The sequence below is a fragment of the Triturus cristatus genome, chromosome 3_2 (genome assembly GCF_964204655.1).
Source record: "Triturus cristatus chromosome 3_2, aTriCri1.1, whole genome shotgun sequence".
Lineage (NCBI taxonomy): Eukaryota > Metazoa > Chordata > Amphibia > Caudata > Salamandridae > Triturus > Triturus cristatus.
In genome coordinates, this window is record NC_140584.1 from 312,193,076 (window position 1) to 312,219,997 (window position 26,922).

A 26,922-nucleotide genomic window follows, 5' to 3' on the forward strand; every position below is an offset into this window, starting at 1 on the left:
TGGATTTATTCCGGGCAGGTCAACTGCTCACAGTTTGCACACATTTTTTGCCATGGTCCACCAAATAGATCCTCAACTACCGGCCATTGCAGTGTTTCTTGATGCAACCAAGGCGTTTGACTCCCTGAAGTGGCCATTCTTGTTTACCATTCTACCTAGATTGGGATTCAGTTCTAATTTTATTAAATTTATCAGCCTGCTCTACACTAAACCTACAGCCCATCTCAGAGCAAATGGTCTAATATCGGAACCATTTTACATACCTCACGGCACTAGACAGGGATGCCCGCTTTAGCCACTGTTATTTGCAGTGGCGATGGAACCATTAGCTGCTAGAATCCGTCAGCATCATACCATCCGTGGACTGGGATTCACAAACAGAAACCTCATAATCTCAATGTATGCAGACGATATCACATTATATATTCTTAAACCAGATGAAAACTTGAACCCAGTACTGAGTGAAGTCCTCCGATATGGGGGAATGTCTGGCATAAAAATAAATTGGTCCAAATCTTTCATTTTACCTCTAACCGAAGCCCCATTAGAAACTGACTTGAAATTTCCGATAACATGGGCTGATGGAGCTGTTAAGAAACTTGGTGTGTGGATAAGTAGAGACTTACAAGACATATGGCTTATTAATTTTGGCAAGGTATTGGACTGGTTCGAGAACGAATCAAAAATCTAAGCTGCTCTACCTTTGTCATTGGCTGGCAGAATTGCCATAACTTGTTATGCCTATTCATCAGTATACCCATACCATTTAACCCGAGCCTTTTTAAAATCCCTTCACTCTATCATGATCACCCTGGATTGGGTTGTAAAACAGCCTCGAGTGAGCTGGGAGCAGCTGACACGTCCACTATCAGGGGGAGGGATGGGAGCCCCTGAGCTTGAACGTTATGCATTAGGCACACAAGCCCAATATCTCCATTTCTGGATACATCCCATCATTTTTCAGCCACATGTGGCTGTTGAGAAGGGCGTGGCTGAACCCACCCCTCTGCACGCGGCTGTATATAAACCCTATCATAGAACGGCCAGCGAAGTGAACACGGTTGAGACCTTGCGTTGGGCTTGGGAAGGTCTAAGGAAGCGTGTTTGGATCACACTGCTTTATGAACCCTCCACCCCACTTGCACATCATCCACATTTTCCCTTTCCTAATGATAAGGGCTCAAAAGCACGTGCCCGTAATATGGGCATCTCCACATTAGGTGACCTGTACCCACAGGACACATTTCTAAAGCCGCCACAAAACCAGGAAGACACTCAGATGCCTGTCCTGGAATTACTTCTATATTATCAACTCCGAGCTGCTTGCAAGACAATACACCCAACCTTCCCAACTTCTCCAGCTATTATGAAGCCACTAGAGCACCTATTAGCTACCCCATCACCTCGTAGAATGATCACTAGGTTATATAACCTCACGCAAACAAATACCCCATATACTGCCCCCAGGGCTCTGGCGCAGTGGTGGAAGTATTTGAATGAACTGTCTACAAATGAACAACAGTCATTCTGTTGCTCACAGCTAAGATATTTATCCCCGAACTACAAGCTGAGGCTTATACATTTTAAATTCAAACATAGGATGTATTGCACCCCCATGCAGTTACACAAGCTAGGGCTACAGCCAGAATTGAGATGCTGGAAATGCAGACGAGAAGCTGCTACTTTTCTACATGTTGTGTGGGACTGCTCACCCCTAGCCGAATTTTGGGAGGAGGTATACGACACCATACATGCAGTCACCAATCTGATGCTGAAGTATACCCCATTGGTAGCATTGCTGGGCTACGTATAGGAAATCCCACCTGAGAAACGCCGACTAACAGCTATGAGGCTACTGCTTGCAAAGCGTAGACTGGCCATACACTGGGGTGCCCCTAAAACTCACAGTATAGCTACTTGGGTGTAAGACATAGCTTATTGTCAGGAGCAGTTAGCAGCATTCTGGGACCTTATGCCCATGGCATCTCGCCCGAAAGATATATTAAAATTCTGGCTCAGAGAAAAAAGCGAGACTCTCCCAGGCGACTCTAGGCCAATACCAGCTGCAACTTCTCCAGGATTGCCCCAATAGCTGCCTAAACACCTGCCATCTTGCGCAGACTACCCTTACAGATATGGAGATGCGCCTTCTTTGGGGGATTCGTCGCTTCTTCCCGGAGCACGACCTTAAAACCCTGGTCCAATCGCTGGTTCTCTCCAGATTGGACTACTGCAATTCTCTTCTTACTGGCCTCCCCAAATCCCACCTTTCCCCCCTGAAGTCTGTTCTCCATTCAGCAGCTCGCTTCATACATGGGGCCAAAAGAAGCAACCACATCACACCCATTTTATCCACCCTCCGTTGGCTTCCCATAGAGGCAAGATCTATCTACAAGACTGCCTGTATCACCCACAAAGCCTTGCACTCATCCTCCCCTCGCTACCTGGCGGATAAACTGAAACTCTCTGGTGGCTCCAGACCATCACGGAATGCAGAAAATGTATTGCTTGAACCTCCCACTTTCAAGAAGGAAAGATCGATGGCCCAATCCTTTTCAGGCAACGCGGTGAGAATTTGGAACTCGCTTCCGCCTCAGCTCCGGACCACCACCTCTTCCCAGGCCTTCAAAACTGACCTCAAATCTCTCCTCCTTCAAAGACACTTCCAAATTTAATTCACGCCATATATTTTCTGAAGGAAGTCCTTCCATTATAGGAAATTCTGTTCTCCATGCCTATAGAAGTGCCTTCCCAGTGTGTTTTGTGTTTTGAGTGTCTGCCATATATTGCAGTATTATACTTTTACTTGTATTTTGATCGCTTTTGTAACATGCACACATGTCACTTTCTCCTTTTGTAACGTATCGTATGCTACCTCTTGTATCTTGTTTGCTTTTGATACATGCACTATGGCCACCACTGCCTCATGTAACGTAACTTCTGTTTTAGTGTTCTGAGTGTCGGCCATTTATTGCAATTTTCTTTTTTTTTTTACCTCTAGGTGTACTTTGTATGCTCTTGTAACCTGCACACATCACTTTTTCCGTTTGTAACGTATTGTTTGCTACCTCTTGTATTTTGTTTGCCCTTGATACTTGCACAATTGTCACTATAGCCTCATGTAACGTACTGTTTGATTTTGTAACATGCTCACTTGTATTTTTGCTCCTTATGTATCATTACTGCTGCTATTGTGAAGCGCTCTGACACCTTCGGGTAAAGTCCGCGCTATATAAAAACACATTAAATAAATGAATAAATAAATAAATATTCTGAAATACGTGGAATAGTTAGATATTACCACTCCCCATCCCCCTCTTAAGGTGCCCCCAAAATCTCTCTGCCTGCCTAATCCATGCCTGCCTTTAAAATGTTCTAGTCATTATAACCTTGTAAGTTGTTTTAATTTATAAAGTGATAGTCTTAAAAAGAAGAGGATGCACTGGAGCAATGTATTTGACCTCAACTTTATACTGGTGTTATAACAATTCATGTGATGACACAATTCTGTGTAATGCTTTGTAGTTTGTACATACAAATTTGCTTATGTTATGTATATGTCTGAACAAAACTTAAATAAAATAATTTAAAAAAAGTACATTCTTATCTATTAGAGTAGATAAGATCTGAGTTGAGGCATTTAGTGCTTGATTAAATGGTGCTTTTCCCACATTTGCTACCCATGCTTCTTGGATACCTAAATCCTTGTTTGCCATGTTTAAATAACTGCCCCAAGAGCCTTTTGCTTTGCTACGTTGCTGTTCCACAATTTCCAGCCAGCATAGATTATTTATGGATCCCATTTCAGAAGCTCACAATCTCTAGTACAGTTTGATAAACGTGCTTCTGCACTGACATGCTTGATTTTTTAATCCTCTAGGCGAACTTGGGCTGGTGAAGCTGTCTTTGGGATATTGAATCTCAATTTGTAGAATTTCAATTTGCGTCTTGTTCAGTGTGGCTATTTCCCAGTCCCGAAATATTTCTGTGCAATAAGACAACGTTGGCCGTAGCTGAGCGGACATAACCTTGAGCAGATGGGTAAATGACAGGCAACTCAGATTCTGTTTTAATATTTTAAACCTGTAAATTAGTCATTGTGCTTTGACCAGGATAGCTGCTAAATAGAATATGCAGGTAATTTGCTCGTCCACAATAAATGAAGATATTTGTATAAGCGAACTTCCTCCACCTTTTTCCCCTCTAGAAAACAGGTAAAAGTCATAAATTGAAAGCTAACCATCCAAACTACTTTGGTTTTATTCAGATTTAACTCTAACCCTTGCTGGCCATATCGTGTTGGCTGCCTCGGAACGGGGGTGGTAGGGCAAGGGGGATGGAGGAAATGGATTAAAAAAATTAACTTATCTTCGCTGCCACTGCTGGCCTCTCCGCTGTCCTCTTTATCAACACTGGCAGCACCGGAAGCACCCAGGCTACCTGACTCTCCCAGCCAATTACGATGTTGCAAGAGAAGTGTCCTGATTGGTCTGAGGGGTCTGTTTGGCCACTCAGGCAGTTCATGGGAGCCTGGGCATGTTCTCCATCAGGCTGTGCAACACAGCCAGGTGGAGAATATGCTAAGTGCGCATGACTCTTTGGCCTGTCCAAGAGGGCCGACCAAACAGTCATGCGCACTTAAGGAGTGCAAACCACTCCTCCCCTTGCTCTGGTGAGCTCAGCCTCGCCCTAACTTGCTCCAGTCCCGCACAGAAAAATAAAATGATAATAATGTCTCGTTTTGAGCTGCTCAAATAGCAGTGGGGTGACGCTCCTCCGCCTTAGCGGACGAGCTGCAACTGAGTTTTTTTTAGAACAACCAGGCTCTGTTGCAGGCCTATTCGTGTTTGACTTAATAGGACAATATCGTCTGTGTATTGAAGACAACCCAACTTCTCTGAAGCAAAGATTGGCGGATGGCTGTTATCCAAGTACAGAGCGTCAACTAAGTGTGCAAGATGTAAATTAAACAGGCTTGGAACCAAAACGCATCCTTGTTCAAGGCAGTTCTTTAGGGCAATTTTGCGTGTTACTTGGCTGCTGTCCCCTACCTGGACTTTACTCCAGGTTTCTATTCATAGTTCGGTAATGACCCGTGGAAGATCTTTTTGCAGACCCCAATCTTCCAAATTCTTCATAAGTCATCCTCGGGCACTCGATCGAGAGCAGACTTGAGGTTTATAAAACACTCAAATAGCCTTGATTTTTTAAGTTTGACCTTCTCTACTAGGAAGGTTAGTGCTATTAAATTTGATAAAGCCCCCATACCTACTCTGAATCCTCTCTGCATTTGTCGTATTAGTTGTTTTTCATCTACCCATGCTTCAAAATATTGAAGTAGACAGGATGTGTAGAGTTTCGCCTCAATGTCGATTAATGGTATGAGCCGATAATTGAGAGGTGATGCAGGATTTTGGTTTTTGAAAAGAGGATGTAAGATATTGCCTTTCCATGAGTCTGATAACTCATTTGTGCGATAAAGATCATTGAACAATGGGGTCAGATAGTATGCCCAATAGGCTACATATCTTTTAAATAATGCAGTCGGGATTCCGTTTGGTACTGCTACGCCCTCAGATTTTAATCTCTTTAAAATGCCCATGAGTTGTTCTATGTACCCTATGATCCTTCTTTGTGTAGGACTTTGGTGTATCAGGGCATACTTGTATACCGCATGTAATTGAGGGGGGACTTGGCTTGGGATGGCAGGATTTCCCTGGCGCTCACTGTTTCGGGTGCTGAGTACATAGCAAGGCCGTGAGCTTCCCATGCTGCTGCTTCCATCCCTGCCGTATACAGCCTTTTTTTTCCAAATGTAAACCCATTCACTAGCTGCCAGAATTTTTTACTGTATTGATGTTTACTGGACACGAGAAGCGTGTTGTATAGATCTTCTAGATATCTTCTTTTTTCTCTCCAGCAAAATTTCTTGTATTGTTTTTTCAGATTTCGCAGCAGGGTTTTATTTAGCTCTTTACCTTGTCTTAGCTCCTGTACCACGATTCTTGTTTCTCATGTTATTTTCGTAGCTCTTTATTGTCATTCCAGAGTTGCCCTCTACCTCTGCCTTTGTTTGCTCCATTTAAGCACTTCAGCGGTTAGGTTGTATTTGGAAATGTTGTTAGTATTGAGTCTCTTAGCTGTATCCATGCCTCAACACGCTATTTTCTTTGCGTTTCTAAAGTCTCTTGCATTCCTAACTTACTTTTTATAGTCTTGATTGTGCCGGCAGAGTGGCAGACTTCTGCCATCAGGTTCTCAATCCTCCGACTTAAATTGTAAATTATTGGAACAGAGATTAAATTGTTTGCCGGCATCAGCTGAGTGGTTTTACACAGGGTCCTGATGAGTTGTGAAAAGCATCGCTCTCTGCACGTGGGTACATTTTAAAGTGACACCCCTGGAGCAGCGCTGCTCCACTGATTGCCCTATAGTCAATTTGTTTGCTTTTCCTGCTGCTTATAAAGGTAATCGATGCGGGACAGTGCTCCTGTATATTGCCATTCAGCATCCCAAATCCAAGTTTATCCGGTCTCTTTCTGAAGTTGAATCCACTATGGTGGTTCTCCCTTTTTAGTGGTGACTTTGCTTAGATCTGTATTGAAGTCACCAGAGATGATTGTTATTTCATGCTTGTTTCGCTTTATTTTAAGCTGTGCTTTAAATGTGCCCAATTCAGTTTACTCCCAGGTCTGGTTGTTCTATGGCCCAGTTGAATTTGGAGTAACAAAACGTGGCTTGTCAATATTTCAAGTATTTTATAGCTGGACTGTAAAACTCTACATCAGTGGCGTAACGAAAGCTGAGGGGGACCCCTGCCTCGTACACGGAGGGACCCCCACTCCGGATCTAATCCGAGCACTTGGGCCAGAGTATTGTGCTGTGGGGGCTCCCCTGCAGCTAGGGCCCCCCTTCACTGCAGGGGCTGCGGGGGCCTGTGTTACGCCCCTGCTCTACATAACCCACTTTGTGCATTGTTTTCAAACACCATGGGGCATATTATCAAGAACGGCATTAAAATTATCGCCACTTTAGTGGCAGGACACTGCCGCAAAAGCGACGATAATGGGCTTGATAATATGCCCTTGAGAATTCCCATAGAAGCCCATGTTCTGGTGTGAACATGGGCTTCTATTGGAATTCTCTAGGACATATTATCAAGCCCATTATAGTCGCTTTAGCGGCAGTTTCCTGACACTAAAGCGGCGATAATTTTAACACCGTTCTTGATAATATGCCCCCATGTTTCCTTCATCAAAATGACCTCATTGTTCTGCAGAAAGGCCATCGCATCCTCATCTTGGAGAAGGTTACCCAACCCATGTGTATTCCAGAAGCAGGTGTTTAGACAGATTGGCTCTGTTTCAGGGTTTTGTATCTTCTTGTCAGGACCTTTTGGTGGCTGCATCCATGCATGACTGATACCCGACCATATTGAAGCACATTGTGGATTCCATATAGACTTGGTGGTCTTGGACCTGGTGCAACGTGCTTAAAGGCTTCACAATTGTTAGGTTTTCGAATGATCTCGGGTTAGTGCCCGCTTCTGTTGCTCCCCTTAAGACTGAGCTTTCTCTTGGTTTACAGGATAGGAGTGGGCCTAGATATCGCGGGGTGCGATTTTTCGTTACCCTATCACTCATGAGTTGAATCTGGCCTGATTATCCAATATTCACTCTGATGCTGCCATCGTGGCCCAAGTTTTTAAACAACTGGTTTTGGACTTGCTGGCCCTCTTTCTGTGGATAATAACATTCCTGCCCCTAAGTTGTGATGGTATTTGTTTATCATTGCTATCCAAAGCGGTATTCTGTGCTCGTTTTGCGGGTCCTTCCTGTATGTCATCAGCATGCTTACTCTGGGGCCTTTCGACCTCTGTTTACCCCTAATACTTCTATTTATATTCTTTGTGATGTTTCAATTGATTCAATTTATTCTTTTTCGTTCTCTCAGCATTCGAGGTTCTATATTTTGAAAAAAACTGCTAAATGCCCTTTTGTTGGGTGACTTTTCCTTTTTTCCGTGCTTTCCTTTGCCTTTTCTTTTCCCTTTTTGTAGTGACCTGCTCCTTCTCTACCATTTCGTGGGTCACAGCTACTATGTTCTCCTCTTCTAATAGCTCTGCAGCTTGCTTTGAGGGGCTAATCTCACTGGTCTGTCCCTTTATCAAGGTCTTTACCTGGGCCGGATTGTGCATATGCATTAAAGCATGATTTTACATGTGGGCCTTTTTTCTGCTATTTCCTTAGCTGTATATTCAAAACCACTTCGTCTCTCAAATGGTCTTGCTGCTTGAGACCTTGCTTCAGTCAAAATGAGAATTGATGACAGCACTTGGGGCTTATCCCGCAAGATTGCGCATTAACATGTAACCTGTTGTGTGTAATTATGATTTTGTGCCTTCCGTATCAGATCGTTGAGGGCTAGCAGATTCTTATCTACTTCCAGTATGTGGACTGCCAAGATGTTTAGAAGGTCCACCTTAAGTTCCTGTTTATACGCTTGATGGTGAATTACCGTTGCCATGGCATTGACAGAAGGGCACCCCATGTGCCCTCTGTGCCCACTGGAATGCCGTTGGATATTTGATCTGGAACTTCCATACCTGCTAATTTAGGATTATTGTTCCTAAAGGTGAATTCGGCCTTGGTCGTAGAACTGCTACTTCTAGCCAAAAATGAGCTCAGACTAACTGCTGTGGTATCATATGTCTCCCAGTACCCTTGCAAAGGGGCAAGGAGTGGCACCAGTGAGAGTTTGATCTGCAATACACTTGTTTTGTGTGAAAAGGAGACCATTTCTGATAGTTCGATTAGTGGATGATCCTGTGACTCAAGGCCTTCTCTTTGGCCCTGTTAGTTGGCTGTTATGCCGTCTTTGCTGAGATTATCACAATTGGTGAGATTTAGTGTTGAGAAGGATTCTGTGGAGTTAATATTATGGACATCTACTTGAATTGTACATGATGTAACTGGTAGCACGTAGTACTGCATTACTTTTTTTTTTTTTTTTTTTTTTGGAAATCTGTTTTTATTGTTTTAAAGTAAACAAAAAACATTCTTTGGTATGTGACACAATAGGCAAGTAGAGAGTTGATAGCATAGGCAAGGGAGCGCCCCGCAATAGAACCCCCAACCCCTGCGCCAGGACTTGCAATCAGTCTTGCGTGCAAGCGCCGCCCTCAGCGGAGCCAACCACAGTCTCGTTGACAGTCTCGTATTACGTAGTACTGCATTACTTGCCACCCTCCATTCCTACTTGGGGCTCAACCTTCACCCTTGCTTCTTCACTTACTATAACTTGGTTTGATTTGGGGCTACTGACTTCTGGGCTTTGAAATTCCATGATTGTATATCCCTGTTTCTTTGTAAAGAGCGACACTTTTTGTTGGGAGCAGATGTGGTAGGTGTATTCAGATCCGAAACCTCATCCAGACATATTACAGAGTTCTGTTCTGGAGTTCTTTGTCTGGATCTCTTAGACGGCTTAGTCCTCCAATGCGCTAGGACCCATCTTGCTTTTCCAGACTGCATTGATGCACACTTTGTGGTCTCTGGGTCCCCAAGGCTTAATGACTTTCCCTATCATGACTTTGTGGGCCGTTGCTTTGCCTTATGGATACGATTACTGCTATACACAAGAAAGTGTTGATTAGATTAAACCTGCTTTGGGGCCGCCTTCTTCCTGAGGGTAACCTTTTTGTTCGTTTCAGCTAGGTGATATTGTGACCAATTCAGGGAGGCAAGAACATCCCGATGGTGTCCTCTTTTTTAGTCGATATCCTTTTCTTCTTGGCCTCTGCTCTGTGTCACTCACAGCTCCCAGGCACAGAAGTCTTGTTACAACTTGGTAAGTCTTGAAGAGTCCTCAGAATCCTACTGGACACAGTTTTGTTGAGAGGCTGGGGTGGGGTTGCCGGGATGCAAGCTGGAAAACAGAACTGCCCTCACACACAAGTCGCACCGGCCTAATACTGCCCACTTTCGAGTAGTGCTGGCTGTCTGTGGCCTATTGCCACTGCTTCTGCAGCCTATTGCCATCGCTTCTGCGGCTGATTGCCAACGCTTCACGTAAGGCCGGTTCCCAATGCCTCGTTGGGATGCCTCATGTCTTTATTTTGCCCGCCACAGCCTTCCTCACTTGTCTCTACTTTTCTGAGTGGTGATAGTGATGGCCCCACTCCTTGTGCTAATGCACTACAGAAGGAGTCAGGGCAGGTGATTGTAGTGGGCCCCTACACAGGCCTCCCAGTTCCTGGGGTCTCTGGGTCCCAACAAAGCTTAAGAAAGGGTGGGGACTAGCCTGCTCACAAGCCGCACCCTCCCCTAGCTGGGCTGTTTCCGTGGCACAGACAAAGCCCTACCTGCCAGCTGCGCAGCTAAATACAGCCCGCCTACCACTGGAATTTGATCACTGGTGCTTACAGGAGTTTTCCCTTCATTGCCCTTCAGCTTGCCCCTAGGTGTTTCAAACTAAAGGGACCACCACATTGAGGGGCAGGCTGGATGCTGGAGGTGATCTGAGAGTGGGTAACTGCAGGGAGTGAAAGGGAGCAAAACACAGAAAGCTGAGCACAAAGAGCAGAGGTTGGGTAATGCGTTACCCTCACTGAATCTCTTCTGGCCTCTGTGGCTCCTTTACATTGGCCCTGCTATCCTCTGCCCCCACGCTCCAGCCTGCAGTCCTTCCAGCACAACAGAGGGCTTCTGCTTGGTAGGTAGTGCTGGAATGTATTGAGGGCAGTCACAACCTGCCAAGCAACAGGGCAGCCCTGGGGCAATCACGTACTGGTCAGGGAAGAAGCTGAAATCCAGGCCCATACTTGGGAACACTGCTGCAGCACTGCTGATCGCAGCACTGCCAACCGCATCACAGAAGACACTGCCTTCATCCTCGCTGCTCGTTCACTCTGGCCCCTCCTCCTCCGCTGGCGAGTCAGCACACAATTCAGTGCCAGATGAATCAGTTGGACCAAACGTCAGTATCACAGAATAGGCAGTCTCGGGTTTGGAGAAGGCCAGACCAAATGGGAGCTGTGGAGGTCAGCCTAAATCCTGAGCACAGAAGGAACACCATACAAACCCCTGCGTCTGTAATACGGCATGGGCGTAGAGGCAAAGGGATTCCCTCATTTGCATGGGGCCATGCAAGTGAGGGAATGCCCTCTTGAGGAAGAGCTGGCTCTGTATGTGCGCCAGCGCCTTCAGTATTTCAGAAGGGGCCGCACATGCTTCTGTGTCCCCTTCTGTAATACCAAAGTGCCCAGGGCCAAAGAAGGCGGGCACGCACGCCCGTTGAGCCCCCGGGGCACTTTGGTAATACGTCCTCCCAAGTTTCTAGATCTGTGGCTTTAGAGCCGCATAGTACTCTGCCATTGTGTTGCCCACTGCAATGTCTCGCAGCCAGTTTGTTATCGTGGGTGTTGTGTCTCTGTGCCAATATATAACTATTATATGTTGGACGAGCAATACGATCAGTGCCGTGAATCTTCTGGTGGTTGCCTGGGATTAGCCTGATGTATCGAAGCAGTGTAGTTAGTGTGTGCGGAGCTATCCTGCATTCTGTCATTTGGGCTATATGATGGAAAGCCTCTTTCCAAAACTTAAATATAGGTGCGCAGGACCAGGCCATGTGGGCCATATCTGCATTGGCTGTGTGCAGAGTGGACATTGGTGCGAGCAATTTGAGTCTATTGTCTGCAGTTTAGTTGGTGTGTTGTGAGCTCAGCTCAACTTGTAATGTAGCAGTTCATGTCTGTGGTTTATAGATACCTTCTTCATCTGATGGCAGCTGTATTTCCACAGGGTAGCAAGGGGAAAAATTTGTGGGTAAGAGGACATAGGGCACAACAAGGTTGTGGACGAAAACCCTCACTCACCGGAGGGTGACATGCTTCATCATTGGGTTCCTCCAACACACGGGGACCGCAAGGACTTTACCCAACTTTATTCTTCCTTCCATCTGTGGTAGTGATTAAAAAGCAAGTGAAAAAATAGGGTTAAATATATATACCCTATCTATTGACCGACCAATAGATAGGGTATATATATTTAACCCTATTTTTGCAGTTGTTTTTCAATCACTACCACAGATCGAAGGAAGAATAAAGTTGTTGCCCCTATGTAGGTAGTTTTTAATCACTTTTCACTTGTTTCTTGCACTCTGCCCCTCCTTACTATTCTGAGTTGGTAGATCCAACACGTGCTCCGCACTCCTGCTCCTTCCCCCATGGCTAAAGTCGTAGCCCACATGGGATACCTTGCGGTCCCCGTGTGTTGGAGGAACCCAATGATGAAGCATGTCACCCTTGGGTGAGTGAGGGTTTTCGTCCACAACCTTGTTGTGCCCTATGTCCTCTTCCCCACAAATGTTTCCCCTTGCTACCCTATATAGTGTGAGTTATATCAATACAGTAGTAGTATAGGATAGGAACTCTATCCCGTAACATTGTCCTACTCTAGACCCCCCCCTGTGTGATACACAGCAGTATTTCCACACCACTTCCGTTATTACAACCCCTGGGCAGCCTCCCAAGCCTCCCTATGCGGTTGTTCCCCCAGTCAGTCTCATCTCACAATCAGTTTACCACCCAATTGACATGCCAAAATCTAATGCAGCAGAGACTGCCATCAGTGCATAATTGTGGGGGTAAAGTCCTTCATCTATCCACACTCGTTGATATGGTATATGAAAATGAGACTTACCACAGACAATCTAGAAAAATAAAGCACAATGCAATGTAATCAAGATGTGATATAATGTCAGCCTGAACTATGCTTCAATTGTGCACTACCCGGTCATGGGGCTACTGCGAATCCCAAAACTAAAACATCCATTTCGCATGGAAGAGAAAAGCTACAAGGAGCGCATCTCTAAGCTTTTCCACGTATTTCTCCCTGGCCCTAGGACTATCACGGCGCTCTGACCTTGTGCTCAGTCCTAACAAGCACTCAGTGCTAGCAAAAGCCTCCTCTATTCGAGTCCATAGCGTGCTCTGGTATCTCAGTGCTGTGACACTCCCAGCAGTTAGACACACGTTGAGCTGCACGCGCATTCCACCGGACACAGGAAACCTGCCGACCGTCATTCTTCTCAGTCAAACAGCTGAAGGGCGCGCACACCCTACAACTCGTCCTTCGTCATTCTTGGGTGCGTCAACTTGGTGCCACTCGCTCCAGAAATGAGAATCCCTCCCAGGCGCGCAACACCCATTGGACTCAAAGGGCTTCAGCCACCCCCCCCCCCCCCCCCCCCCCTCCGCCGTGTGTGGCAGCCCGGGATGAGACACTTTCCCGGGCAAAAAAAGCAGCCGCACCCGAGCACTTCACAGGTCTTTAAAAGACCATTTACATGTTAATGAGGCCTCGCTGTTGTTTCACCCCTTCTAAGAGCCCCTGCAGCTCCACTCTGACTATTGCTTAAAGTTCAGCCCCCGACATTTTTGCTCAGCCTCCTCCGAAATTTGGCTCTAGTTGCGCCTCTGATCCCTCCTATTAACCACCTCGTAATAATTCACTTTCAATGTGCTCCGCGGCCTGCTGTCTACATACTCGGAGTTCATATACAGCACTGCATACAGGGGGCTGTAAAAAAGACCCCTAGTCCCGGTGAAACAGCGAGGGAGTCTGAAAGCAGCCTGGCCGTGGATATTGTATTCCTCTCTGAGACTTGTATCACAATATCTAATGGCTTAAGTTAGCTCGAAGGGTTGAGCTGCTGCTACAGAGCACGCAGAGCTCATTTTGAAATTCCAGCCGAATCAACTGAGCCTTTAATTTTTCTATGGTTGGTAAAAGAAATAGCTTTGAATCGGCTACTGCATTTTACACTTAATCTAAAAATCCATACTGACCTTCCTAAAGATTGGTAGTCGAGAGACATGAATAAATGGATTGAAGTTGCACCATGCTTGCCTTCTAATTTACACAAAATGCAGTAAGGGTTTTTTCTTTTTTCTCTATCAGTCCTCGTCACCACCAGCAGGCCGGGTCTGTACTCCCTCAGTGACACATACTATATTCCCACATGCCCCTTCATCATCACAGCAAAGGCAGACACCTAAACAATTGGACAGCTCGGAGCCATTGACACCACCCACATAAAAATTGCCTCTCCTACCGAGCAAAATTGGCAAAAGAGTAAGTGCTGGGGCATAAAGTGTCGCTTCTAAGCTCACGGTCAACGTAATGGAAGGCCAGGGCACCGAGCACCGAGGTTGCCCAGTCTGGATTTCATTTCATGCCTCTTTAATCCACCGCCTCTTCATCTCACTCGTGCAGTATCTTCTTCGTCACTGCCTTTGCTCTTTGACACCGTTTTTCTGTCTTTCTCTTCCATCCCCCCCTTTGTGTTTTTCTCTCTTTTACGTTGAATCAGAGTTTGTTGAATGAGACGTAAGTGCCGGTCCCCAAAGATTAGTATTGGTAGACCCCACCTGCACCACCTGCTCAGCTGAAGCACTGCTCTCCATACAGGACTGAAAGGTACACAGCACAGCGACTGTTAGCATCGTAAACAAAGGAGCAGATTTACAAAGCCCCTTTCGCCACCGGTGCGTCACTCTTTGTGATGCACCGGTGGCGTATTTTACTGCTCCATATTTACAAGGACAGGAAAGGCCACCCTGCGCGACTTTTGCATGAAAGGGGTGTTCCATGTGTGTTGCTGTGGGTGTTCCCACGCAACGCTCATGGAACCAGACACATTTCCAGATTTACGAGGAATCGTAAATCTGGAAATGCGTGTGAATGCTACGCCTCCCTTGGGGGAGGCGTAGGGAGGCGCAACGAGGAGAAATGTATTCATTTCTCTTCGTTTTCTTTTCCTCTTTCTATGGGTGCTGCATTCTGCACCTCTAAAATCACCTCTAATGATTATTTTTGTTCAGGAAGGGATCCCTTCCTCCACATAAACAATCATTGAAACAATTATATTTTTCAACTTCTATGTGTGCTAATGTTGTAAATATGTCGCATCCCTGTGCTTTGAAAGTGACTCAGTGCGGCTCTACTAAATGGCTTTCTTGTAAATCTGCCCCAAAGTGTTTGTGTTTTACATCCCTTCTAGATCCAGAGGTCAGAAGATTGGGGCAGTAAAAATACCTTAATGCAGTCAGTCAGTCATAAAGTCTTTATTCGGTTTTAGTGCAAACCATAAAAGCATACTACAATAAATACATGTTAAAAACAGAGATTTCATTATTAATAAATTACCAACATTAAAAAGGGTACAGTTCATTTCCTCAAGGTACGAATTACCACAGTTAAAAAACTTGCAATGTTAAAAGTTTCCCAGACATTATTTAAAAGCTGTAAATACAAAAAAGCAGGTCTCACTTGAACAAAGCCTTTATCTTTTAAAATTGGGATTAAAAAACGTTTCCTGATGTCAATAAAGTGCTCACAGAAGAAAAAAAGGTGTATAATGTCCTGGGGGGAAAAGTTATCACAGGAGCAAGGGCCAGGGTCCAATGCCCTTTTCCAGTCTTTCTTAGCTCCGATCAGTGAGTATAGTTGGTTCAATCTAAATCTGGTTAAAAGAAAACGATGATTTGGGTTTGTTACATATTCAAGATAAGGTTCCATAAGAGATGTTGTTTTACAGAGCTGGTGGCTCCTAACGGAACCCTTGACCAACTCCTTCTCTTCCCTTGCCAAAGTGGATATGCAACTATAACTTTCTTTGCACCAGATGATGTCGCCTTTTACCAAGGTCTCGGGAGAAAAATACAGCTCTGGTCTCCCGAGTTTTTTAGCCAGGGTCCAAATGTATTTCAACCATGGTATATACAAACCATGATCAAGCGAGAGACAATCTCTCAAAATGGTGTGGTTCAAGTGTAAATCCGGGTTAAGCCAGATGCTAATCCATTTCAGCATCGGGACCAGGGCAATGCTGTCTTCAAGATAACCAATGCCTAGCTCCTGATGGACAATATAATTAGCAGTACAAATCGGTACTGAGAGGAGATTTTTTAGAAATCTATCCTCAACAGTCTGAATGCTTTTAGCGTTGTTAATGCCCCAGATCTCAGCTCCGTACAAGGCTATAGAGAGACACTTAGCCTTGTACACCTGAATAAGAGCCTTCAATGGTCTGGCTCCCAGTTTTCTCGCGAAACCCAGGACTCCTACTGTAGCTCTTGAAAACACAATCTTTTTTGCCTGTATTTGGGTTACCCCAGAATCTCGATCATCAAAGAGGACACCCAAATAAGGAAAAGAAGAGACCCTCGATAATTGATGACCCCCACATAAAAAGGTTTTAGATTTGGCAGATTTAGGGCCAATGACCATGACGTGAGATTTAACAAAATTAACAGATAAGTCCAAATCCTTCATAAAATCAGCGAAGGAATTTAACAGTCGCTGAAGGCCCACTCCCGTTCTGGCGATTAAGGCAGCATCGTCAGCATATAAAAGGGCAGGGACCGAATATTTCCCTGCACAGGGGATATCTTTACATGAGGCGACAAGGGTGTTGTCCAAATCGTTTATATATAAAGTAAAAAGGAGAGGTGCCAAAATGCACCCCTGCCTGACCCCATAAGAAATGGGTATATCTTTGGTACAATTTCCCTTTTGATCATAACGAACTGTGGCTATTAACTCTCTATGTAGGTCCGCCAAAAAATGAACAATCTCTTTATCAACACCAAGTTCTAGGAGCATAGGCCATAGTTTTGATCTATTTACACGGTCAAAGGCCGAGGACAAATCCATAAAGGCAACCAACAAGGTTCCTTTTTTGGCCACCGTGTATTTACCAATTAAGAGTTGTAGGTTTAAACATTGGTCTATGGTACCCATCCCTTTCCTAAATCCATACTGGACCATAGAGAGTTTTCCAGATTCCTCTAGCCAACCGTTTAGTTGGGCGAGAACAACCCTCCCCAAGACTTTCACTGAGGAGTCTATGAGAGAAATTGGTCGATAACAGCTCGGGTCGCCTCTGTCCCCTTTTTTAAAAATAGGGACGATGACTGATTTTGCCCATGTTGATGGGAGGCCCTTTTGGCAAGCATTTATAAAAACATTAAAAAGAATTTTAGACCAAAGTTTAATATCTGATTTGAAAAGGTCAGCCGGGACTCCATCGGGTCCCGGCGCCTTATTACTTGTCATTTGTAAAATAGCATTTGTCACCTCTAATTCTGTGAAGGTCAACGTATAATTGTCAAAGTTAAGTGAGGGCCCCGCCCTTAAACCATCTCCATCATACACCTGTTTAAAATGAGCATACCAAACATCCTCTTGGATGCCGCATTCAAGCTCGGTGTGACTTTTACCATTAAAAAAAGGTTTATTTACAATGGACCAAAATTTCGCACTATTATTAATGACATCAGTAGACAGGAGGTCATTCCATGCATTTTCCCTAATTTCGGTTTTACGTTTCTTCTGAGCCATTTTGTAGGCCTTCCTGCAAATGGCAATTTCCGCTCTGTCAGGTGGAACCGCTTTAAGAGCTAACATAAGCTTCCGTTGGGAGGATGAGCAGCTGTGATCAAACCATTTCTCCCCAACTTTGGGTTTATCCTTGCATGCTTTTTTAAGATCACTGTTCACCTGACAGCAGATTTTTTCATAAGCTGTCAAAACCGCATCACTACAAATCCCGTCCTGTGAACATAGAAGTATTTCATCCCCGACCGTCTCCCACAAATTTTTGGTGAAGTCCTCTGGGACCAACTGACACCATTTCAGGCGTCGCATTTGGTCTGTTGGCCTTATGTCCAGTATACTGACAGTAGGTTTATCCGCTATTCCTTTTTTAAGATCATCAGTAAGAATTAACTGGACGGGATTGTGGTCACTAAGAGTAGACCAATTAACCTTATAATGACTTACATTACCAGCTAAGTTGGATGTAACAAAGATGTAGTCAATAGTGGATCCTATTCCACTTCCTTTAAAGGTCGGGGTTTCATTTATGTCATTTACGGGATAAACCAAATGATTCCCCACTAGAAGCTCATCTAAAAAAGTCCCCTGTGGTGTGTGTTCAAAGTGTAAATTACCTTGATCTTGTGGACCTAAACTGTCCCATATAAAACAATTTTTAAAACATGGATGAACATTAAAATCACCAAGCACAATAACCGAATACGGATTTTTACAAAATTCATTATACATTTGTAAAAAATCAAATAGACTGCGTAAATGTTCATTAGGCATATTCTGAATAAATGAATTATAAAAATTTACTATAAGCCAGATCCCATTTAAATTAGAATGAATTTCAACTGCTAAACAGTAAGGCGAACCCGTTTCCACTTTACTGTATTTGCCATCAATGGTTAGTGCAATAAGGGTCAAAAGACCACCTTTAGCCCTTCCCCTATTGGAGGCCACTGCTGGTGACCAAAAAGCACAAAATCCGTCCAGTAGAAAGGTATTTTCAGTGTCCCAAGTTTCTTGTAAGCCGATGATTTCATGGCCTAATAGAGTGTCCCTCCAGGTAGGGTCGTGGATTTTATTATTTAGTCCAGCTATATTCCAACTAAGGACACTTGTGCCAAGAGGCATTTGAGAGGCACTGACAGTCGCATCCACTCTATCATCATTGACACTCCCCAATGCGGACGTATCATTTTGTGTGGCCTCTCCACATGTGGCTGGTACAGAACCACCTGATGCCATAACCTCTCCCTCCACAACGGATACATTTTCCAATCTAAGACTTAAAGTGCCTCCATCAGGGTACAGTCAATCATTAGAGTCTAAATTACTCAGAGCCTGAAAGCGATTTGAGATGGCAAAACCTTGAGAAAACTGGCTTTCAGGATGACTTGCTCTAAACTCCCATGGAGCACTGTGGGGTAAATTTTTCTGTTCTTTATAGAAATAGCCCAGTGAATGCAGGGTAATACCCTCGCCAGTGTGAGGGAGCAGGGTGGCTTTTGATAAGATGTTATGCACTATATGGGGATTACTAAAGTTTATTATTACACAATCCCCCTTTATAGTCTTGCGTGATCGCCCAACCCAGGAAACTCTTCTCGCGGTTAAAATCAGATGAGATAGATGTGCTGGAAAACCATAATTCTTATTTAGCCACGAGACTGATTTATTTTTAAGAGATTCATGGGTTTCAAAAGAAGAGTTCTGGGTAACGTCCTTCAAAGGGGGAACATTTTTTAGCACAATAACAAAAGGGGCGCAGTCAGGGGGAAGATCTGGTTTTGCACCTCCCAAGTAGGTACTTGCTATTGCATTATTATCGCTTAAGCAACTGCCAGAAGGTAAAATATTCTTCTCATTTACTGGTGGAACAGCTACCAAAGGGGCTATACTGTTTAGAGTATCCTTTGGGGACGTCGTAATATTAACAGAGACAGGTAGGCCCTCTGCGACTTTAGTCGGATTCTCAGAGGAAATGGTCTTATTTGCCAAAAGATTACGTAGGCCTTCAATCTCAACAGATAGTTCGCCAATTTTGGTAACTAGGGGTTCAACAATTTTCAAGATTTTAGACTCTACGAGGCCTAACAAGGAATCAAGTTGATCGGGATCTAGCTTGGCCATAAGATGGTTAGTGGTGACTGGTTCCTTAGTGGCCTGAATTATTGGTACAGGACCCGTCTTTTTATGATTACTTCGTGTGGAACCCTGTTTAAGATGAGTCCGTTTACGGGATCTTAACGCTCTCTGGGATGGCCGGTCCGGAGAGTCTTCTACAATCTCATTAACGTCAGTTGCTACATCTCTATTCACTTCAAGTGGTTCCTGTTCGCTAGGGAAGTGATCATCCAAGTGTGCTAAATCATTCTTTTCATTTACACAGTTTGTAGCGTGGGATGAGGTAGAGAGTGCAATATCTGTATCATTTAACAAAGGACCAGTAGTCAATGAGTTTGAACCCTGACCTAGTGATTTACGTCTATCGCTGTTGATTTTAGTGACGACTTTAACTAGGTAGTTATCCAGCGTTGAAATAGTCGCTAATTTACCTCCTGCACTCGCTTTAGCCATATTTTGTTATAACCCTGGGAGGGCTTAAAACATCAATTAAACTTTCACAGATGTGGCAACGCCAACATGTATAATGATGCCTAATGAGACTTATTAACCAAACATTAAAATACAATCCTATAAAGTCTTACAGTTTAGTGGGGGGGGCCCGTCCCGGCCTCACTCCGTCCTCTGAGGGCCACAGAGGGCCCGCCCTTTGCCCGGGCTTAGCCCGGCGTCCGCCCGGCGTCCGCCCGCGCGCGTCCCGCGACGCGGAGGAAGCAACAGAGTTTTAAGCGCCTCCGGGCGCGTGCTTTGCGTCACCAGCCGCTGGGGCACCTGGGAGCGGTAGTTCCCCGCTGTGGGGCCGCGCTGTGATGTGGCGGCGAAAGGAGCCCAGGCGAACAGCTGAGAGGCTACAGGTGAGGTGGAGAGGGCACCAACAGCTCCGCGACGTTCCCTCGCGTCAATGACTGGCTTCCCCGCTCCACCGAGGGAGCAACAGAGTTTTAAGCGCCTCCGGGCGCGTGCTTTGCGTCACCAGCCGCTGGGGCACCTGGGAGCGGTAGTTCCCCGCTGTGGGGCCGCGCTGTGATGTGGCGGCGAAAGGAGCCCAGGCGAACAGCTGAGAGGCTACAGGTGAGGTGGAGAGGGCACCAACAGCTCCGCGACGTTCCCTCGCGTCAATGACTGGCTTCCCCGCTCCACCGAGGGAGCAACAGAGTTTTAAGCGCCTCCGGGCGTGTGCTTTGCGTCACCAGCCGCTGGGGCACCTGGGAGCGGTAGTTCCCCGCTGTGGGGCCGCGCTGTGATGTGGCGGCGAAAGGAGCCCAGGCGAACAGCTGAGAGGCTACAGGTGAGGTGGAGAGGGCACCAACAGCTCCGCGACGTTCCCTCGCGTCAATGACTGGCTTCCCCGCTCCACCGAGGGAGCAACAGAGTTTTAAGCGCCTCCGGGCACGTGCTTTGCGTCACCAGCCGCTGGGGCACCTGGGAGCGGTAGTTCCCCGCTGTGGGGCCGCGCTGTGATGTGGCGGCGAAAGGAGCCCAGGCGAACAGCTGAGAGGCTACAGGTGAGGTGGAGAGGGCACCAACAGCTCCGCGACGTTCCCTCGCGTCAATGACTGGCTTCCCCCTTAATGCATGAAGAGGACACTACTCTTACCTTACCATGGATGTCAGTTACGGGTTGTCAGTGCAGTAGCTGCTACATCTTACCTTCTCTTTCACACCCCATTCACTACCCTGATTATCCTTGGTCTTCTGTTAGGGTGACCAGATTTTGAAAGGCAAAAACTGGAATTTACCAAACATAGAACTAGGATTAAAAAAAAGCGCAACACAGACAGACAAATATATATACATTTATATATCTGGTGGAGGAAGGAGTAATATGATGGCTTGTTAATAAACCGTTTTTGAAAAACTACCCCCTGGGAGAGTGCAGCGTGTAATTCGCTTTGGTGAGAAATAGAAATTCGAGGCTGGTCCTGCCTCGCCACGTGCACCAGCGTGCAAAGCGCGCCCTTCGCTTGAGACAAAATTGGTGGTTGGATATACATATATATATATATGCAACCACAATCCTTGGATGAGAAGTTGTGTGAAACACAACCAGGAACGGACCACCACGCAGGTAAATAGTTTCCAAGTGCAGGTTTATTCTTCCCTTACAACAACATGACGCGTTTCGCTCGGATTCAACCGGGCTTGATCACATGACGTGTCGAGACAAATCAGTGCAATAAATACATTTTTTGAGTGAAGCCAGCTCCTCCTACAAGCTTCATAGAACCAGAAAACAGACTTCAAATGGGATCAAAGAGTACATATTATTTATAGTAAAACCATGTATCATATAGCAGTGCAAATACTAACAATATATATATATATATATATATATATATATTTGCCAAAATGTCGCTCCCAGTCAAGAATATATATATATATATTTTTTTTACATATACATACATACATACATACATACATCTATGCAACACACTGTGTGTAAATATTTTGGGCCTCCATTTGGCTGCGCTGTGCTGCATTACTTTCAGAGCACTGGGATGTGTCATATTTATAACAATATGACGGATCTCTGAGCTCTCCCAAGCAATGGCACACAATTGGCTGCCATGCGCCAATGGAGGAACCCTTGCACCATGGTACGAGGGTGCTTTTGTTGGGGGGATGATTGTTTTTGTGCAGAAAGGGACATCTTCCTGCACAAAAACAATCACAAGAGGTGCTTTCCTCTTTTCATGTGTGCTGCAGAATGCAGCACGCATAGAAAGAGGAAAAGACGAGGAGAAATAAAAGTATTTCTCCTCGTTGCACCTCCTTATGCGTCACCTGTGGAGGCGTAGGATTCTGATGCATTCCCAGGTTTACAAAACCTTGAAAACCTGGGAATGAAGCAGAATACATGGGTGTTGCGTGGGAGCACCCACAGCAAAACCATGGCACACCCCTTTCATGCAGAGTGCTGCATGAAAAGGGCAATTATTTACAAGGCCATGAAAAGCCACATAAAGTGGCTTAGTGTGTCCTTGTAACTATGGAGCACCAAATTGCGCCGCCAGTGTGTCACAAAAAGTGACGGACTGGTGGCGCCAGGGGCTTGTAAATATGCCCCTAATATATATCACAACTCTCTCTCTCTTCCCAATGCCCTCCTCCCCTCTTCTGGGACAGTAAATTGAGCATCCAGGTGAGTTCCAGTTGTGTAGCTAGAATTAGGATGATGCAGTGTAGCGTCAGCATTAATTAACTGTATTCTATACAACAGAGGCACATGCGGAAGTGCGACAAATGCAATAATTTAAATACTCACTCCTCCTTTGAAAAACGGGGACATGTATTTAAAACTGTTAAAAGTGTGGGGGCACCACCAGGTCAGAACTTTGATAAATGGGACTGTCCAGAGAATTCCAGGACGTCTGTTCACCCTATCTCCGGTCTGGAAAAGCAGTGGCAGATCAAGGATAGGTAGGGGAGGGAATTTGCACCAAGTACTCTGAGTTACTAAAGTCACAGACCCTCCCCCACAACCCCCCTCCGCCCCCATCTCTTGGCTTCCGCTTTCTTCACAGATTCCGCATCACGCTCTTGTGGTGAACGCAAGGCCAACTCTACCACTGCTCTATGCTACCTATAAGTTTTTCAAGGCAAATTTCAGATGGGGCTTAGCTTAATTGCAATACCGGTGCTATGGCAACTAACATATAAAACAATTGGTTGATATTTAATTTATTCCATGCTTTAAAGAAGCATGTATCACAGCCTTTAGGTATTACTGTTTTGGACTGGAGTGATTAGGTACAGATACCTTAAGTACTCCTGTATATGAGGATATTGCATAGTGTAATATTGTAACTGTATTTACAGCACTTACTACCCCTGACGAGGCGTTGAAGCCCTTAGGAGTTAAACATGTCAGCCTCTGATAAAGCTGAAAAGAAGATGATGCCGTTGAAAGAGAAATACTTTTATTTACCTATTGACGTGCTTTAGAATGATGGAGCTTTTAGTTTGGAAAAAGGAAAAACACGTTGAGAAATATATGTGCGGTGCCTAAAAAATAGTGAATCTCCTTTTTAAATAGGGAGCTCTTGTCACCTACCGAAGGGATTTACGCAATGCTTCTATGTTGCTGTTAGTACCTTATATGTAGGTTTGTCTTAAAATCCTCAGCCCAAAGCCCATCAGGGATTGAAGCCACTTATCACTCTGATTTTAGTTATCTCTTTTGTCTCCTTCTGTTTTGGTGGGAAGACACACCAAATACTTGCTGATAAAAATTGTATTAAAGGAAGGTCTAGTGGTAGATGAGATGGAAAAAGCAGGGCAAACAGCTTCCCTTTGGACCCAGGAGAAAGTGTAACCATATTAGGAAAGACAAGCCCCCTCCATCCATATGGTGTAGAGGAGCACAGGAGGAAGACATGGATGGAGAAAGAGAGGCGGTGCAAAGTGAGACTAATTAAATCCTCACCTGTGGGTAAGAGGCAGAGGCTGAGGGCCAATCCTAATCCGAGCCACATCATCATCTTCCGATCTTGTCTTGTTACAGTGCCTAGAAGATAACAATTTTGTGTTAAGGCATCGTTGGTCAACACCTTCAGAGGACAACGAACCAATAAGGCACATTCTACATCTGAGTCAGAGATAGTTCAAAGTCATGTGCAAGGCAGATACCATGATGTAAGAAGAACCTCGTCTTTGATCTTTATGAGAGCGCCCGACTTGGATCACCGATTTGGATGCACCCAGATTAGTGCAGTGGTTAAATGAGATAAACTCTAATTATTCAAACTAACCATTGGCAATAACTTATGAGGCCACTGAGGCCACAAAGTCTGGACTCCTGCTCCTCATTGATGTCAACATACAAAGGACACAAATCCCAAATCATCAAAGGATCCATAACATGGGAAACACCTTCGGAAGTTTGGTCAAAACACGGCTCTGCAGTCACATGACTGTCTCTTTCTATGCACTAAGACCCGGTTCTTGGCTCCTTGGGGATGCACAAGGCTCTCGGGGTGGATAAAGACCCCCTCTACTTTCACAAAATGGCGTCTTCCTGAGGGCCCTCCAGGATCCTCAGATCCAAACACAATGGTAAAACCTTCCATGGCATGTCAAGACAGGAGACGCCTAGACGATGAACACTCAGGGATTACTGACTATTGAACAAATTGTCCCCAGCTCTGAGATCCAATGACTTTACACAAGGTCAGGAATGAGTTGAAAACCAGCGCTCTTCAATGAGAATTTAGGAGTAAGCAAGTCAGAAACGGAATTTGCCTCAGTACTCAAATCCACTCAAAACCAAGACTGTCACATTTTTCCCTTTCAGGACGAGCTTTTTCCACTGTAATGCACACATTTCTAGAGTAACTTTTTTTTAGGGACTGCAGGGTTCTACTTTGAAAAAATGTAACTCCTCAAGGAGAAACATGTCAAACTGTGGCACTGGCACGAATATCTGTCACCTTCGCAACCACCTAGTGCTGTAAAATGGGTGCAAGACATCGTGTAAACTAAACAAACCCCCAAAATATACATCATAAAAAATAAATGCTTAAATAAATAATGAAAAGAAGAAATACAGGAGAAAAAATGTATACATAAATAATAAAATGCCGATATAAACACACAAAAATGCACACATTAATATCTACAAAGACAAATGAACCCTGTAAACATACGTAAATGAATAAAAAATTCTTAAATAAATGCACACATAAACACTATGTAAATAATCAATTGGACTCATATAAAAATGAAGTAAAAAATAATAAATACACAAACAAATAAATACATCATTGGATGAAATAATAGCGTCTTGTTTGAGGCCCAGCGGCTCGCTACATTGGTTGCTACGGAGACAAACTGTTCTGGTGATGGGATATTACCCAACAGGACTACAAAGGTTTAGCATTTGACAGGTGACGGACTTCCTGCTCTGCTTATTTTAAACGTCCATGATCCTACAAAGCTTTTTTCGGCCTATGCATTTTTGTGGCAGAAGTCCTTCTTTCTCTGAGAAGAACACATTGGGGTTGTGGCCCACTGTCAAGGCTCAAAATCAAAAAGAAATAATACCGTGCACATAACCGTCCCAATGCACGCATCAGGGTCACCTGTTCAGTGCTGCGCCGTGCACATCAAATTGTCTCCGACTCGGTCGGTTTGCCGCAACTTGCGCGTATCACAAATCTTATGCAGGGCGACCCCCAGCACAGCACGGTTTAGAGGGCCGTTTCACACTGGAAGCGCGTGCAGCAAAACATGTCCCTTCTTTACTTTCTATTTTCTGAAATTGCAGCAGGGGGTGTGCATTAAACCTCATAAGAAAACTGTGCGCCGGGCACTGGAGACCAACAGAAGCGTATCACTTCGCTATCACAGGCACACGACACAACTGAGAGGACGTGAGATCACGAGGACCTTGTACAGATTAAAAAGGGCATTTGGATGTGCATTTGGTCACATCGCAACTTGAATAGATGAAGCAACAAATGGGAAAAGCCCCTTGCAGTCCAAAACATATCACCCGATAATGATGCCATCAAATAATATATGCCATCACGACAAATGTAATACATCCGTTGCGATAACACACCCTATCCTATAAGACAACTGAGTGAATAAATCACCACGTTAAGATCTGGCAAAACACCCTGCCACGTCATAGACCCTAAGACATAAATCCAGCCCAGATAATACATCCTATCAGATAATACATGACATTATCTGAGAATGTATCAGAGCAAATAAAGAGAGTTTTTACTCACCGAAGAATACTCACGGATCGTTGCCTCTGCGGGACTCTTTTGTCGGGGTTGCTGTTTCAACTTTATGAGCCCGAGGAAGCAGTAGAGGATGTTTTAAGTGGTTGAGGGTGTGTGTCGAATTACAGGCTTCAGGAAGTCTCAGTGGAATTTGTTCGGAGCCCGACGTAAATCCCCCAAGGTCACAAGTGCAGAGCCCCGGGCGGTCCGTGGTACGTGCTCATAGGAGCTGCAGACAGCCGATAGACTTGACGGGGTGGCCGCTACTGAGAGCAAGGTGGCCCGCATTGATGCGTGAATGGAAGAGCATTACTCCTACCCTACAATGTAAACAAGACTGAAGATGCCTGAGCGTGGCAGGCGTTTGTCACTATCCTTTTTGTTATCTTGGCCACTGAACAAATCCACGACTGTTTCTTCTGTTGCTTAAAATCAGGTTCTGTCGCTGTCAGTTTCATCTCCCACCCCTTTACTTTTTCTTTCAGGTTTGGGCACTTATATTATTTCAGGAGCGAACGCGCACAACGTTTGGCAGAGGGAAATGACGTACCACGCACAAAAAGAAGGCAATACCAGTGTGATTAGTTTACCATCATGACAAGAGTAAAGGGAAGTGACTCAATTAAATTGAAGGGTGTGACATCACATGGATTTTGACCCGCCCCCAAACG

General features: G+C 45.0%; 1 protein-coding gene across 1 annotated transcript in view; it reads right to left on the reverse strand.

Annotated features, from left to right (window-relative positions):
• Positions 1 to 26,523, reverse strand: part of LOC146857250 (uromodulin-like) — a 126,123-nt gene extending 99,600 nt beyond the window's left edge. The window contains exons 1-2 of the mRNA XM_085647756.1: positions 26,255 to 26,523; positions 23,947 to 24,027 (exon numbers count right to left, since the gene is read on the reverse strand). Coding sequence (XP_085503882.1) covers positions 23,947 to 24,001 — 55 coding nt within the window. The 5' untranslated portion in view covers positions 24,002 to 24,027; positions 26,255 to 26,523. The remainder of the gene's footprint in view (positions 1 to 23,946; positions 24,028 to 26,254) is intronic.
• Positions 26,524 to 26,922: the final 399 nt, after the last annotated feature.